Below are 17,884 nucleotides of genomic sequence, written 5' to 3'. Positions count from 1 at the left end.
GCACAAATTAGTTAGTGCTACCCCCACCCTGACCCCCACCAGGGGAGGTCCAACCGGCTAAAGGTCAGTTACAACACAAGGCTCTCCGCAGTCAACGTTACACGTTACACGTCTCACAGAGGGAAGGAATTTATGTAAAATAAAAAGTGGAAAGAGATAAGCATCTGGGACAATGAAAAGACTTTTCCACCTGCTTCACCCAATAGCCAGTAGGGGCGTGGGGGCAGGGGCATGGGGGCTGGGAGAAGTGTTCTCAGCTGATCATAGCCTCCAGAAAGCGCATCAGCCTCGGGGAGCAGGGAGGCTTCTGGAGAGGCATCAATGAACAGAAAATAAACTGCTTTTGGCAAGATCAACGCTGTAAGTCTGCGCTGTGATAAACAGAGAAGTCAGCAGCGCCCGTTCCTGCCGGGTGCCGGGGTCCGGAAATTCCTTGCTCTGTTAGAATTTGCAGAGGAATAAGCTGGGCTGGTGCTGACTCCTTTGTTGTTAATAAAGGGTCACATTTGTTGAGAACTTGCTATGTGCCAGGCACTGTGCCGAGAGGTTTCGCATCTATTCCTCCTGAGAATCCTCACCTTTCTTTAAAGGCAGGAGGAGAATGCAGCTCAGGCACCTCAAGCTACAGGGCCCTGGAGGAGCCCCAAGTCTCCTCTTGATGAAAGTTGCATCCAGTTAGGGACCTGGCCACAAAGGGAAGAGTTCCAGAATCAACAGACATCTAAGTCTGAACATGCTGTTCTTCTGAAGCACCAGAGCCAAGGGGCGCTCCTAAGACAAAGGACCAGCTGCTAGCCACCCAAGACGGCCATTCCCACCTCCTGCCCGGAAGGGGGCTCTCACTGCGTGGGGCGTGGGGCATGTGGGCACGGGGCTCGGGGAAGCACAGGTCAGAGGCACGAAGGACTGAGGACTCGGGGCTTGCAAACGGGCAGACCCGGCAGCCAGTCCTGGCTCTTCCGTGACAAGCTGTGGCTCCTCCGGCTGGCAGTCTCTTCACTTTTTGGAGCCTCAGTTTCCCCAAGAGACAGTGGGTGTAATCATGCCTGGTTCACAGGTGACGTGAGAGTGACAGGAGATAATCACACCAATGGTCCCTCCCATCCTCGCCATCTCGTTATGCAATGACAGCCCCTGTTAACTGAACGGCGGGTGCACCAGGCACTGACTTTGCATCAAGATGTGACTGAGCCTCTCCTGCCCACTCAGGACAGGTATTTCCTATGTGGGACTAGCACAAATGGCCACATCTTTACTCATACAAATCTACCTGTCCATGTCTACCTTCTCTGCCACCATCATCTCTTGCCGGGTGACAGGCACAACCGACAAATTCGCCTCCTTATTTCTATCTACCCTTTACCCCTACAATCTACTGTCTGCACAGGAGCCTGTGATTTTTAAATACTATACACTGGAACATGCTGTGCCCAGCGTGAAACAGAAGCTTTCGATGGCTTCGCTCTGTGACTGCCCCCCTGTGTGACAGGGTGTGGGCCCTGCCTGTGTCTTCCATGGTGGGTGTCTTCGGCTCACCAGTTCCTGCCACGCCGGTCTTTCAGCCTTGCACATGGCAAGCTATTTGGGTCTTCACACAGCTCTGCCCACCAATGCCACCCGCACACTCTTCCCCGTGCGTAGCAAGCGACTCCCTTCTCAGCCTCCGGGTCTCGGCGTCCTTGGAGAAACGTTCCTTGACACTCCCCCACCCAACCAAAAGCCGGCGACTCCCAGAGCACTGTTTGAAATAACACCCTGGCTTCCTTGTTTACTGTCTGTCATCCCCGCAGTCAGCTCTGGGAGTGCAGACACCTTGTCTATTTTGTCTCCTTTGCATCCCCAGTGCCGAGCACAGTGCTTGGCCCGTAGTAAGCCCTCAATCACTGTTCCTCAAATGAATAAGCACATGGTGACCATTAGGAATATGATTCATGTATTCTGGCAAACTATGCTGGGCTTTTTCTCAATTCCTGTGGTTATTTAATTTTTTTTTTTTTTTTATCCTTACCTGAGGACATTTTTGCATTTGTCTTCAGATAGAGTGGGAGGGAGAGAGGAAGGAAGAGAGAGAAATATCAATGTGAGAGAAACACATCGAGTGGTTGCCATCCACATGACAACTGAGCTATCTGGCCAGGCTGCAACCTTTTTTTGTTGTTGTTGTTAATCCTCACCTGAGGATATTTTTCCATTGATTTTTAGAGAGAGTGGAAGGGAGGGGGAGAGAGAGACAGCAAGAGAGAAACATCAATGTGAGAGAGACACATCAATTGGTTGCCTCCCATACAACCCAACAGGGCCCATGAATCAAACCCCAAAACCCAGGTACGTGCCCATAATGGGAATCAAACTCACGACCCTTTGGTCCGAGGGTGTACACTCTAACCACTGAGCCAAACCGGCCAGGGCTACCTACTACCTTTTGATAAAGGTACAGGATGGGGTTGGTGGTGACCTTCCAATGACCCTCTTCTTCATCTTCCATCTCAATGCAACTTGAGGTTCAGGGGGGCGGGATTCTCTTGCCATGTGGAATGCAATTTTGACTGAAATGGGCCACACAAATGGTAAAGCACAAGTCACAGTCTACTTGGTGGCAGTAAAACTTGTAAAGTTTGCATCAGGCACAGGCACCAGAAGTGGCATCATTGGGAGTCATCCTTGCTTACCACGTCAGATGGTGTCCCTCTGGTCGGGACGCCCTGGCTCGTGTCTTTGGCTGGGGGGCAATGGTAGGGGGTAGAATGAGGGGGAAACCTCCTGGAAGTGGAAAGCGACTGCCCACCCGGAACCTGGGCTTACAGCGCTGACCGACACCCACAGTCGGTCATCTCAGGACGGGAGGGAGGCGGGCTGGACCCACTGTGCTCCCCCTGCGCAGAGCGAAGGCCAGACCAGCACGGCTAACTTCCTAAAGGGCTGAGACTGGGAACTGAACCTCAATGGCTTCAGAGAAAACGCGCTGGGACTTGCCGTCCTGATCCGGCAAAGGCAGAGTTAGAAGTGAACGCGGCTGTGATCACGCGGCTGCCTGCTGGGGGCTGGCGTGGCCTGGCAGGGAGAGCCCCACTGGGCGGGGAGGGAGAACCAGGTCCAGTCCGAAGGGGCACCGGGGCAGTTTTAACAGAGATCCTTTATTTATTTATTTTTTTATCCTCACCCGAGGACACTTTTTCATTTTTTGTTCAGATAGAGAGGGAGGGAGAGAGAGGAAGAGAGAGAGAAACATCGATGTGAGAGAGACACATCGAGTGGCTGCCTCCCACATGACCCAACCAGGGTCGGGGACAAACTGCAACCAAGGTACTTGCCCTTAGCAGGAACCGAACCTGGGTCTCTCTGGACCGCAGGCCAATGCTCTAACCGCTGAGCCATACCGGCCAGGCCTAACAGAGATCCTTTAAAACAAGCGACTGTTCCCTGTCCTTACTGGAGACTCGGCATCGCGCCAGGTCTTCACCCAGGAAGGCTCGGTGCTTCTGGACTGAGTGGCTGCAGGGGAGGGGGATGGAGCCCCAGGCTGGGAGTCAAGAGTGGGGGAGGGGACGGTCCTCGTGGCACCACGGCCAGAGCTCCCTATATTTGCCAGGTCAAATCATCAAGGAAGCAGCGCTCATTCAAGCACATTTCTTAAAACGAAACAGAGCAAAAAGGCACGAATGCTCTGCAGCCATCTTTGGACAAGTATTTCACATTCTGTCACGAAGCCTGCAGCCTGCCCAGAAAGTTAGTGCCAACACAGTGGTTTAAACGTTTGAACAAGGACTCCAGCTTGGACGGAAGCCCCGAGGAGACCTGGGGCTGGCTGGCTGGCCGAATACTGACCCTCAGATTAGAGAAGCACGTGGGAAGGCCATTTATCACTTTTTGGCAGCCTGGTATTGAACCCACTTCCCGTGCTGAGGAACCCTCCTCTGTGTGAGTCTCAGGGCGAGGGCAAGTCTATGCCACACTAGCCCAAAATGCCAGTGACCTGCTCTCCCTCGGGTCCCTGGCACCCCGGTGACAGGGACCTAACCACAGCCTGTGAGAGGCTCCTGCCCGATTCCAGGGCAAGAGGCTGAGAGAACCCAGGGATGGCGTGTCCAGGGCACCACGCCGGGCTCTTCCCATGGCCTGACTGAGCCTGTGGTTCTGGCCCCAGGTTTCTTGACTCCTCTTATGCCCCTGGTCTTACATCCACTACCAGGTGGCCTTCGAATCCACCTGGTTCTGCCTCAACGAGACAGAGGCAGCCCCGTTCTTGCTCCCATATCCCAGCCTGGTGCACAACCTGCACGTGGCGAGGACTCGCTCCCCATCTGCGGATTTCTCCGAGATCCTGCCATTTTAAAATATCGAGAAATGGATTTGTATGTGATTCACACAAACTCCTCACCCAGCCTGAGAAGAAAGTGTGGGTGGTAGCTCGAAGCTGAGCTGATTCTGTAGGTTCTAACCTCAGTTGTTGGCAACTCTCCCTGAAAAGCAAGGCTGGGTTGACTAGAATAGGAAATGCAACGTATTATTGGAATCAAATGCAGTCCCGCAGGCCTCACCTGCAACTCTCAGCTTTGGGTCTCTACAAAGCCACGTGAGCTTGGTGTGGTTGGTCTCGGACACATGCTAACACCCCACCCGGGAAGTACCCCCAGATCTATTTATTAATAAACAGGGCAAATGTCTCACGACCTATTTCTAGGTATTCACCTAAGAGCACTACACATTCCATGGCATAAAAAGAAAAGACAGAGTCCCAGGGGAGTTATCTGATTTCCCTATCAGTGAAGCTGTAGACCTGGTGTGGTTCAAAATCTGACTGCTCTCTCCTCACCCCACCCTGCTCAATACCAGCTGCAAGTGCATTTCCTGTTCACTCTGAGGCCATGAAAACTCGGTGCCTCATGTAAAATCCTGTGACATTCTGCCTGATTTAAACTTGGTGGCTCCCCTCTATGGAAATTTCCCCTCAGAGGGATGATTGACAAACAGCCAGGCATTCAGAAGAATCATGCAGGAAAGAACGTGTTTGTTCTAAAAAGGCAAACCTTCCTTCTCAGAAAAGATTTTCTTCTTCCTGCCAGGAAAGCTGAGGACAGATTGCAGAACTTCATCTGAGCTCACGGATCGAAAAGGCTAAGTCGTGGAGAGGAGGGGGAGGGGGCACTGTGGGGTGACGATGGGTGTTATTTTTTTTCTTGGGAGCACTGAAAAAAAGTCAGTTGAAATGAGAGCTTCTTCCAAAGAACGCTTTATAGTGAAAATATCGCCCCAGTGTTCAAAATGGAACAGGAATTAATGGAAGTGGTATTCTGGGGTGTACAGATGACTCAGCATCCAACAATGGGATGCTAAGCAAAGTCTTCCTGCATCCTACACACGGCTCAGTGTTCGAACCGAAGGCCATGTTCCCAGAGACAGATTTTTTAAAAAATCTACACAAGGGATTCCACCTATAGAAAACCTATTACTTCCATTAGCTCTTTATTTTTTACTTATTTATTTTTAGAGAGAGAGAGAAAGACATTGATTTGTTGTTCCACTTATTTATGCATTCATTGGTTGGTTCTTGTATGTGCCCTGACTGGGGATCAAACTCACAACTTTGGCTTATCAGGATGACACTCTCACCCGCGTGTTGGGCTGTATTTCATTCTATAAAGCTTGTTAACCAGCACTGTGACAATGAGCAGTGAATCATCACTCTCCTTCTCTTCCCAGGGGAAGGTCTGACTTAGCAGGGAGATGGCCCAAGGCCGGGAGGAAAAGACTAAAGCCAACTTGAAATATTTGACGTGTCAGAAAAACTGGCCGTCGGTAGTGAAGGGATCCAGTGTCGTTCTACTCCATCCCATTCAGTTGCCATCAGTGAAATCACTGTGTGGACACTTTCCCAGTGTGGCTAGAGGGAAGCCGAACATCGGACAGGCCTTCCCCACGCCGAGTAGGGAACAGCCAGGTCCCGGTGCAGCTAAACATCCACACCCTTCCACAGGCTCACCGGTCTTCATTCTGTCCCAGCTGGTGGTGTCTCCTGCTCCCCACCAAGAGCAGCAGCTGAGGTCCCCAGACACTTCCACTGGTTCTATATGAACCCTTCCCAACCAGGGTCGCGTAAGAGTGAGCTTTGGTCCAATCCCATCCTAGCATTTAGACGTGGCGTCTCCGTCGTTACCAGAAAATAAGTTATCTTTTTTTGTAAGTAAATAATCTTTATGAACACAGCACCTCTGTAAACTTGTCACAGCCACACTGACTCTTCCGAGAGAGGGCCGAGCCTCCTTGAGGCGAGGCGAATCCCAGGCAGGGAGATGCAGAAGGGAGGCCCTTGTGCAGCTCATTGGCTGAGCCAGTTCCCAGCTGCTTTCTCCCCTTTCCTTTTGTTTGTTTTTTATCCTCACCAGAGTACATTTCGCGTTTTTATCTTCAGATAGAGCGGAAGGGATAGAGGAGGGAAGAGAGAGAAAGAAACATCGATGTGAAAGACACACGTCGATCGACTGGTTGCCACCCACACGACTCCATCTGGGGCTGGGGACAAACTGCACCTGAGGATCATGCCCTTAGTGGGAACCGAACCCGGGACTCTCTGGTCCGCAGGCCGTCGCGCTAACCGCTGAGCCAAACTGGCCAGGGCCTCCCCTTTCCATTTGCCTGTGGGTCAAAGGATGAGCCCCGCCCACCCCCCCACCCCACCCCCGCCCCGGTGAAAGCAGTCAAATCCCAAGGCCACACTCCTCCAGCCTCTCCACCACCAAGTGTTCTGGATGCCACACTTCCACGTGTCTGCGGCCGGCATGCCCACTGCGTTTTACAGAGAACCAGGGAGACGGTAGAGGATGAAAGAGAAGGTTCTAGGACCTGGCGATCTGGACGTGACCTCTTTAAGTTATTTGAACAACCTGTTTTTATCCAGTGTTTACCCATGGAGCAATTTTATGGGGAAGGCAGATGAGGTTTTGGGGGAAGGTCTAAGGGAGATAAAAATAGTCTTGGCTTCAGAGTGGAAATCCAAGCCCTGTCAAGGGTCCTTCGAGACTATTTTTCCTGTGGTTGGTTATAGCAGGGAGCTTTCGCCTAAGGATGCAATCCCAGGGAACAATGCTATCACAACAAGAGCAGGCCACAGAAGTCCTCATGGGGGCCTGGACGCCAAGGCAGCAGTGGTCTTGGGCCTACCACAAAGCTGTCATCTCGGCTCAAAAACCATCTTTAGCCTCAAATTCCAGCACCGGGTCACCCAGAGTCCCTCCCCCTCTGAGGAGGGTTGTCCCGGGGGGGGGGGGGTACTGACTCACCACCATCTCCTCTGGGTTCCCATTGGCTATCTCCACCACTCTCAGGACAGGGTCCACTCTCACCTTGGCACGGGTCATGAACTGGATGACAGATGAACTGTCCTGTGGAGGAAACAATACCATTCACTGTAAGGTCGTCCAGTGACCATGGCTGGGCCTTGACCATGGCTGGGTACCAGGCAGAACTAAAATCCCAAGATTCCACATGGACCAAGCAAAAACTGTATCACTGAATTAGATCCCTCCCCATCCCAGGCTCCCACACAAACAGATCGCCAGTCTCTCTCTCCAGAATCCTTTCGTATCATGGTGGATGCTGAAAAATGAAGGCGTCTCGCCAACCATCAACGCATGGAAGCTGTGTGCTGTGGTTTCCAAGTGCAAAGAGCCAGATATATGGATATTGATATGGATAAATAAAGCTGTTTAATTGTGTAAAACAAATCCAGGCCTGGCATTCCACAGAAGGCATTTGATTTACATTCTCAAGCATCTTCCTGCCTTGACCACAACCCTCCAACCCTTCACATGCGTTACTTTTAACTCTTTCTTTGCTCTTACGTGAACATGTTTTGGGTTCAAAGCCGTTAAACATGGAAAGAGGGGACTTGATGGAGACATGAGAACGCAGGAAGCATCTGGCTTATAAATTAGGCTATGGGGCTTGGGCACTTCTGAGACTCGGGAAGAGCCCACCAGCCAGACGCAGCCAGAGCCCTGGTGTGGGCTCGGAGTCAGAGCCACTGACCCAGAACATGCGAAAATGGCTGCAAGGCAGGGATGGAGAAGGAATTTGGAAAAAGACAGGGGTTGGCAAAATACAACTTTGGAAAGGGCCAGAACCTCAGGCCAGTGGTGCGTATGAACGTGGGGCGGAAAGGCAGCCTGGCTTCGGACGTGGAAACAGGGGACAGACAACAAGAGCATTCAGCGCCCCACCTGTGTGGGGGGGGCTCAGGCTCTGCCATCAGGTACCCTGTAGTGCACCCACCCACATCTCTTCAGCCCACGGGCCACGCAAGGAGGCACGTGTTAGATGCCAGCTCTGGTTCACTGCTGGTGAAACCCACCGCCCAGATGGAAGTGGAGAGCTCTCCAAGGGACAGTTCCGAGGGGCCTCTGCTCATCTCTGACAAAGGAACCACCAAGCCCTTCCTGGGAGGAGGCACGGCTGTCACTCTGTGCACCTTACCTGAGAGTTATGCACTGATTATTGTTTTTGCTTTTTTTTTTTCCCTCACCCGAGGACATTTTTGCATTTATCTTTAGATGGAGCGAGAGGGAGGGAGAGAGAGAGAGAGAGAGAGAGAGAAACATTGATGTGAAAGAGACACATCGACTGGTTGCCACCCGCACGACCCCAACTGAGGACTGGAACAAACTGCAACCAAGGTACGTGCCCTTAGTGGGAACCGAACACGGGACTCCCTGGTCCACGGGCCAACCCTCTAACCGCTGAGCCAAACCGGCCAGGGCTGATTATTGTTCTTTTTAAGAACAGCAATAAAACACATTTTAAATGCTCTGGGAAGCTTGTCACTCAAAGGTACTATTCCAGTTAGCTCACATTAAGCAGCAAATAATTTTGTGCACAAGTAATCTTTTCCCCGGTTTTAATAGTTTTATAAATGTGTGGGTTTCTGTGTCAGGACATATTGTATTTTCAATCTGGGATAATCATCATCATCGCCATCATCATCCTCTCAGGTACTAGTCATGACAATAATAATAACCATGCTAAGGATGCTAACTGTCAAAGTTCAAGGCTGAGCAGATGAGGAACCTGCCCCAGCACAGGCCTTGATGGCTGTAGAACACTTTCAAAGAAATCTAAATCCTCTGATAATTTAAAAAAAAAATCAGATCCTACATTTCAAATGAAAGCTTGTTAAGGTCAAAACAATAAAACCTCAAATTCCCTTGTCTGGGGCCAGACCTTGAGGTCAAAGGAAGATAAACACGCTGGCGGCCCAAGCAAACCACAAGGCTGGCGCCGCTCCACGTCCCTGGGGAGGCTGGGGGTGGGGGGGCTGGAGCCATCGCCTGCTCCACTCCCGAGGGAGCTGGTGGCTGGCTTCAGGGGACTGACACTCGGCATTTCAAGCTCCAGGAGCAGCTGGGGCCCCATCTGGCCTCCAGGTCAGCCTTGTTCTAGGCCTGGAATTTCTGTTAAAAGGCACTTTCAGGGAGAAGGACCCTCCAACACCCACAAAAGATACCCCATGGCTTTCTGCTCTCTTGGGGTGCAGACTGGACTGGATGGCCCATGGGGACAGCAGTCCATGGGACATGTCGCTTGGCTAAGGGTCTTCACTGATCACTGAGAGAGGGGGATGCAGATCAGGCCACAGAGCTGTGTACAAGGCAGGCTGGAGGCCTGCTGAGTCAGCTCAGCACCAGTGACTGAGGCGCAGGCAGCAGCCATCTGGGTTCAGGGTGAAGGAGACATCGGAGTGGTTTCCCACCATCCATGCCAACGACAGGGCTTGCTTGGTCAACAGTGAGGGATAAAACGGTCACCAGGGCCATTTGTCAAAAATGCAGACAGGCTGGGATGGATCTACCACCACAGTCCGTCCACTGAGCTGGCACCCATGCCGGGACGGCACGTGCTGTGGTGCGGGGCTTCCAGACTCCTTTCTGGACCAGAATGGCCAGCAGCGCTCTGACTCATGCCTGGTCCTCTCACAACACTGTCCTTCCGCAGGGGACAGGAACAACAGGGAAGGTCTGCTGTGTGAGCCCCATGTGCCCCAAACTCATTGCCCTCCAAGGAAACCGGAGAGGGCAGGACTGTGCATGACTCTCCGAGGGTGTGGGGCCTGCACCAGCTCCACGCGGAAAGTGGGGAAAACATCCCGTCGTCCCCCCGCGCCCGTGACTTCTCAGGTCGGCATGTGACTGCCAGGCCTAATGTAAAAAATAACATCGGAATGACTTTCCTAAGGATATTCATTCACATACTGACAGGTTTATACGGAATGACACGTTTCGTTTTTTTCAAAGGAAAATAAATAGAATCTCTGTGGTTAACATGCATATTTAGTTTTATCTTCACATAAGATTATTTTGAAAGCATCTTGTTGGATGTGGCCTTTCACACTCAGCAGCTCTTGTGTCAAAATAAATCATAGTAAATTTGTATGATTTTTTTAAGGGCCACTGATTCACTGATGGAGGTTTTTTAATGAACCACTTTTAATAAACTCATAATAGCAAAGGTTGGTTCAAACGCTGGATTGCTCTGAACAAGGTGCCACCTAAACAAACTACAACCCACGGGTCAAATCCGGCCCTTTGTTTGTTTTGTAAACATTTTCCCGGGGCACAGCCATGCCCATTTGTTTCAATACTGCCCAGGGCTGCTTTCAACACACACCGGCAGAGTTGAACAGCCCTACAGCTTAAAACATTTACTACCTTTGCGGAAAAGGTTTGCCAACACATCTAAAATGTGGTCCCCTGACCAGCAATATTGGCATCACCTGGGAACGTGTCAGAACTACAGCATCTCAGACTCCACCCCCAGGAATCTGCGTTTTAACAAGGTCTCCAGGTGATTCTGACGCAAGCTGGAGTCGAAGAAAAATGTGTAAACCAAACAGCCTGTTAAAGTGAAGATGCTGATTCAGCAGGTCTGGGGTGGAGTCCAAGATTCTGCATTTCTAACGAGCTCCCAGGTGAGGCTGGTGTTGCTGATCCTTGGACCACACGTTGAATAGTGAGGGTCTCGTCGTCTTTCCCTGGCATCCTCCAGCAGAATTCTCAATGGTACTGGCCAAGAAAGTTTTCAAAGGGGCAGGCAGAGTTTCATGAGAAACCGATTCAAATGCTTTTAAATGAACCTCGAGGGTGCAGTTGCTCAGGACTTACCTTCTTCAGTATTTCTGTGTTCAGCAGCATGTAAATGTCTATGGTACGACTTTCTTCTTTAGCAAGCGCACTCAGGTTACAGTGCATTGTGAGGCAAGACATTCCTGGTTTTTCACAGTCCTGAGAAGAAAAAGCAGAGCACTGACACATGGTATTAAGAGCAAAGACAGATGCAGAGCAGTTTATGGAGCAGAGGGCTCCATGTGCTTCTCTGGTGACTAAGACAACTCCAGGCACTGGAACTGCACAGGAAGATGCGATCATTCCTTCCCGCCACTAGAGGGCAATGGAGGGATTTCCCACCCAGTGGGCACCAGAACATGCCTTCAAGTCAAGCCACTGGAAGAAAGCAGCTCACTGGTTACCCTACCAAAAATCGGATTTTGCAAGGAGAAATAACTGATTTTGAAAAGAAACTCATTTACCTATTCTGAAAGTATTTTTCTTATGAGTACTGAACACAAGATGTATTTCTGCCTGTGCACTGGAAAATACACGTTCATGACCATTTTTTAGGTAGGTAGAGTAGAGGGCTAAGGAGTCATATGATGCAAGAAAACACAGGAGTGGAGAAAAACACATGTTGGACCAAGAAAATACGTAAACAACCAATACAAACCTTTATTCCAAATTTAAGTTACAAAAAGAGCAATTCTCTTTTGTACTGTAGAACCCAAAATATCCACACATTACCTTCATGATGCTTCATGTAGAGGGTAACATTTTCAGCAAGATACAGAGTTGTATCTGTCACACAGCTAGATACCACTACACCTAACGATTCTAAGGGCTTTTATTATTTATTTATTTTTATTGTTATTATTTTTTATCCTCACCCAAGGACATTTTTCCATATTTTGTTCAGATAGAGTGGGAGGGAGGGAGGGAGAGAGAAACATCGATGTGAAAGGGACACATCGAGTGGCTGCCACCTGCATGACCCAACCAGGGCTGGGGACAAACTGCAACAGAGGTACGTGCCCTTAGCGGGAATGGAACCCGGGTCTCTCTGGATCGCAGGCTGAAGTTCTAACCACTGAGCAACCAGCCAGAGCTATTTATTTATTCTTTTAATTTATTTTTTTTCTTTATTGGTTTTAGAGAGAAAGGAAGGGGGAGAGAGAGAGAGAGAGAGAGAGAGAGAGAGAGAATCATTGATGAGAGCAAACATCGAATGGCCACCTCCTGCATGCCCCACACTGGGGATTGGGCTCACAACCTGGGCATGTGCCCTGACTGGGAATCTAACTGGTGACCTCTTGGTGCATGGGTCAATGCCCAACCACTGAGCCACTCCAGCCGGGCTTTAAGGGCTTTTAAAAATAGCTGTATCACCCTGACCAGTTTGGTTCAGCGGTTAGAGTGTCAGGCCTCAGACCAATGAGTCCTGGGTTCAATTCTGGTCAAGGGCACATATCTCAGTTGCAATTCGTTCCTGGCCCTGGTTGGGGTCATGTGGGAGGCAGCCACTCGATCGATGTTTCTTTCACATTGATGTTTCTCTCTCTTTTCCTCCCTTTCTCTCCCACTCTATCTGAACTAAAAAGAAAAAAAAAAAAGGAAAAATGTCCTTGAGTGAGGATTAAAAAAAAAAAAAATAGCTGTATCATCAGCACTAGGTAAAGTAAAAAAGAAAAAACATAAAACACCGACATTCCAAGTGGCAAACAGGCCTACTTCTTCTACAGGAATACAAATGCACATGAGATGTGCCTAGGCTGAAACAAGAAGCTGAAGAGACGGAACCAAAGATCTGGGGAAAGGAGGCTTTCAAAAAGCTTAAGATTCTGAAATACCTGCACTTAAAAAAATTGGGGTCAAACAGATTACATCTGAAGGGTCCATCTTGGTGTGTTTTTACATATGTTCATACCCAGATCAAGATGTAGAACATGTCCAGTCCCTAAGCAGGTTTTCTCATGCCCCCTTCTATTGATATTCCTCCAAAAGTAACCACTGTCCCGACCTCCATTGCCACTGATAGTTTTGTTCTTATTGAATTTCATATAAGTGAAAGAGTATGATATGTGTCTTTTGGTCTCTAGCTCTGCCACCCGAATATTGTGCCTAGGAGATTCATTCGTGTTGTTGTGTGCAGCAGTTTTTAATTGCTCTGTAATATTCCAGTGGATGACTACACCACAATAGATGGATATTTGGATTGTTCCCAGCTTTGGGCTATAATAAAATGACTGTGATTCTTGTCCATGTCTTTTGGGAAGCACGAGAACTCATTTCTCTTGGGGATAGACCTGGAAGTGGAATTCCTGGGTCACCAGTACAAATATCTTGAGTTTTAATAGATACTGCCCGGCAGTTTTCCAAAGTGGTTGTACAAGGAGCATCCCTCTTGATTAGACTCCTCGTTGGAGAAATGTTTTACTGCTTTATGCTTGGTAGGTTGCAAAGATTTTCCCTTTGCCAGACAATGGAACTTGAAATGTCAATTTAACACTTTGAATGAAACCCTCAGGCTGAAAAACAGGAGCTGACCACAGTCCTTGTGACTTTCTAAGACAACTGATTAAAACCAGATTTGGGAAATAATAAATGCCAAATAGAAAACTGGCCTCTCATCTCAGATTTGCCTTCCTAGTGAGGACCACCCATGTTGACCCAACCAGAAAGCAAATTCTTACCAAGACTTTTCTTCCAGACTTTGTGAAAAAAGCAAATATAGTATGGAAGATATTTTCTTGTTCTTGAGGGATGATGCAGGGGGTTGGGTTTTTCTGGAAAGAACAGTTTCCCTTCTCTTGGCCCACCTGAAAATAAAAAGAAATCTGTCAGAGTGGTCCTCTCAAGAATGGGTCACGAGCATGGAATCTCTTACTGTAAAGGGTAGTAGTAGTCGAGTCCAAAGTTAATTTTCCCTCTTGTCCATTCTCCAGTGGACAATAATGGCAGAAAAATTGCAAGGCAGAAGTAATAACATCAATATGGTCAAACAACAGAAAATGTGGATCATCAGTCCTTAAATAAATGAGATGAGATGGCGCACAACATGCAAATGAGATGTGTCCAAGAAACAGTAAGACTTTAGGAACAAAATAAACCTACACTTTATGGTTTCTATAGCACATGTATAGGCTTCTTTACAAGTCCCTGAGATAAGCATTCATGCTCTTTGTCCAGACGTGGAAAATGAGACTCAGGTTAAGACGCTTGCCAACAACCACCGAGTCCAGAATGCAGGTTTTGTACCCAGGCCTTCCCAGATCAAACCTTTATGCATAGTCCACTGCCAGAGGTTTTCAAACTGTGTTCCATGGAACCCCTAGAGCACTATAAATCCCTTTCAAGTCCTGCAGCCATCACACTGGGCCATACAGAAGCTTATATGCCCAGTGACGTCTTGGTTGGGTTACCTGATTTTGCTTCTGACAGCAATATCAATGGTGCTGAGCAACAGCAACATTAAACCCAAAAGAAACCCAAAACAATGCTGTATAGTCTTCCATGCTGATTTCTCTAAGAATGTTATTTTTAATGCCTACACTGGGGAATTGTTAAAAACAAATAAGATCTTTTTTTTTATTTTTTTATCCTTACCCGAGGACATTTTTGCATTTATCTTCAGGTAGAGCAGGAGGGAGAAAGGAAGGAAGAGAGAGAGAAACATCAATGTGAAAGAGACACATCGACTGGTTGCCATCCACACAACCCCATCGGGGCTGGGGACAAACTGCAACCCAGGTACGTGCCCTTAGCGGGAACCGAACCTAGGCCTGTCTGGTCCATGTACTGACATTCTAACCGCTGAGCCAAACCAGCCAGGCAGGGCCAAGGTCTTCTTTATATATTATCATATCACACTGGTTGAAGATGGTGACTTAGATATGCCTTAAGGTCAAGTGATAAAATTAATAAATAGCAATTCATAGGACTGTGTTTATACTCCCATTTCTAACCAGAACCATCTGTTTAAACTCCCCTATCTTTAATACCCTTGAATAAGATATGGTGTATAGTCTGAATTTACTGAAGAAGTTTTCAAATTCTCATTCATGGTAGATTTAGTTTAAATTTTTTACATCAAGAAATTTCCAATGTAAGCTAACAACGTTAATCTTTTAATAATAAACTATAAAACCAGGCCTCCAAATTTGCTAAATTAATCTCTATTTTATCTTTGGACTACACACATATGCCAGGATTTACTATGTAGTAGTATATGCCTGGAAATAAATACAATGAAGATGTGTTTCCTCAAATTGATTATTAGAAAAAGAGTGTTGTCTTTACAAGTCTCTCAGAGTTTATAACTTATTATTCTTTAAAGGTATCTCATAATTCAGCACTCTCTCAATTACTTTATTTGAACCACAAAATCTGGGAAGACACACGAGCCCAAAATGGTCTCAATCAGTTGGTTTTGGATGCTTTCAGAGGCCACTGGAGGGAATTAATGGGAAGGAAGCGATGAGATTTAATACATATTTGGTGAATCTTCCTGGGGTGCCATTGTTGTAAGTTGTGATAAATATTTTATTAAAATTTTTTTTTTCCTTTATTGATTTGAGAGAGAGAGAGGAAGGCAGAGGGAGAGAGAAAGAAACATTGATGAGAGAGAACATCAGTTGGCAGCCTCCTGATGTCCCCCACTGGGGATTTGGCCCACAACCTGAGCATGTGCGGTGACCAGGAATTGAACTGGAGACTTCTTGGTGCATGGGTCCATGCTCAACCACTGAGCCACACAGGCCAGGCGTGATAAATATTTTAAAGCTCATTTCAGATAGCAAAACATAAGTTGCTTATATAGTGAGGATAGTGAGTGATTACTTCCCAAATGAGAAATACAATTTCTGCAATGTTATACAAATGGGTGTGTGTGTCTCTCAATAACATCTCGGCATCAAACATGAATTAAAAATGTTCTATAGTTCAAATAAATTGGACACATGGAAAATGACAGACCCTGGACATCTGTCAACTGAAACATGGCTTAGTGATGACATATGTACATTGATCTTGAAAGATGTACATTTGCATAAAATCATTTTGTGAAATGTGTGAATGGGAAGAGTAATAAATTAATATATTATTATTTTTTTATCCTCACCTAAGGACACTCTTGCATTTATTTTCAGATAGAGCGGGAGGAAGAGAGGGAGAGAAACATCATCGTGAGAGAGACACATCAACTGGTTGCCACCTGCATGACCCCAGTGGGGGCCCCGGATGAACCACAACCGAGGTGCATGCCCTTAGTGGGAATCGAACCCGGGTCTCTCTGGTTCATGGGCCGATGTTCTACCTGCTGAGCCAAGCTGGCCAGGGCTATATTATTCTATGATTTTAAGTATAGTAGTTCCTCTTTATCCGTGAGGGATATGTTCCAAGACCCCTGATGGATCTCTGAAGCTGTGGATAGTACCAAATCCCATATACTATGTTTTCCCTATACATACATACCTTTTCACTTATAGGAAACACTTTACAGCTTCTCTCTGGCATATTCGAATCGCCAGCATCAATACTCTAGTGTTTTGGGGCCATTGTTAAATAAGGGATGCTTGAACCCAAGCACAAACAGGACAGTCCATCTGACAACCAAGACGGCTACTGGTGACTAACAGGCAGGTGACAGAGAGAGTGTGAGATGCTGGACAAAGGGGTGATTCATATCCCGGGTGAAATGGAGTTGGATGGCTCAAGATTTCACTATAAGATTTCAGAATGGTGTGCAATTTAAAACTCATGAATTGTTGATTTCTGAATTTTTCCATTTAATATTTTTGGACTATGGCTGACCATGTGCATAACTGAAACTGTGGAAAGCAAAACCACAGATAAAGGGGAGACTACTGTATGCAATTACCTGGTTAGGTTAAATATTATTAAGTAGATATTATTTAATTCATTATTATAACTTTTTATGGAGGTAAAATTTACATTTACTAACGTGCACAGATCTTATGGGTTCAGTGTGATGAATGTTGACAAATGAAATCACCCACATAACTGCTACCACAGTGAAGGTATAGGACATGTTCATCACTCCAGAAAGTTCCCTCTGGCCCCCTTCCAAAGTCAATTCCCACCTCCCACCTCAAAGGAAACCAGTTTTTATTTCTATTAAGTAGGCCAAAAAAGTTAAGTTGACCTCATTAGGGAAGTGGGGGGTTGGGTTATTTGGGGGCTGCTCTCTAAGACACATATAGCACATTGCTGATGGAGAACATTTTGCTCACTGAGCATTTGAGAATTTGAACGTGAGCTCACGATCTTAATCCCTCTTCCTTCTGAAGCATGTGGGTCTCCACTTTCCCATTTGTCTTCTGCAGAGGACACCTGCTGACAGACCCCTGGAAAACAGTCCTCCTCAGCCCTGGGGCACACACATTCCTCTGTTGAGGTGGTCAGACCTGGCCACCCAAACACACCTGGTCTGGGTTTGGAAAAACAGCACCTCCGAGTCTTGCAGGATGCATCCACCCTAACTAAAACCAGGGAGGAGGGCAGAGTTCCGCCTGGCTCTGCACATGGGCACTCTGGTTGCTAGGCCAGGACAGAAAGTGTGGGAGCAGAGCCCCACATCAGCCAGTTTCACTAACGTGCTTTGGGTGTGAGCCTGGCGCCGTCATCCCCACAAGAACAGAAGCCTCATCCCAAGACAGCAGGGCAGAGACCTGGCTCAGAACTTCATTTTCCTTTCCCACCCGGGAGTCTCTGGGCAGCCTGTGAGCAGGGTGATGACGAGGACATGATGTGATCAATCTGACATTGGA

At 47.8% G+C, this 17,884-nt stretch overlaps 1 protein-coding gene across 1 annotated transcript in view; it reads right to left on the bottom strand.

Annotated features, from left to right (window-relative positions):
• The window catches only part of ITGA9 (integrin subunit alpha 9), a 288,355-nt gene that overhangs the window by 18,658 nt on the left and 251,813 nt on the right, over positions 1-17,884 (bottom strand). Inside the window, exons 24-26 of the mRNA XM_036267254.1 lie at positions 13,790-13,915; positions 11,151-11,270; positions 7,278-7,379 (exon numbers count right to left, since the gene is read on the bottom strand). Coding sequence (XP_036123147.1) covers positions 7,278-7,379; positions 11,151-11,270; positions 13,790-13,915 — 348 coding nt within the window. The remainder of the gene's footprint in view (positions 1-7,277; positions 7,380-11,150; positions 11,271-13,789; positions 13,916-17,884) is intronic.

Source organism: Molossus molossus, unplaced genomic scaffold (assembly GCF_014108415.1).
Source record: "Molossus molossus isolate mMolMol1 unplaced genomic scaffold, mMolMol1.p scaffold_m16_p_18, whole genome shotgun sequence".
Classification (NCBI taxonomy): Eukaryota; Metazoa; Chordata; class Mammalia; order Chiroptera; family Molossidae; genus Molossus; species Molossus molossus.
The sequence above is the reverse complement of the archived record's forward strand: the minus strand, read 5'-3'. Positions and strand labels throughout refer to the sequence as shown.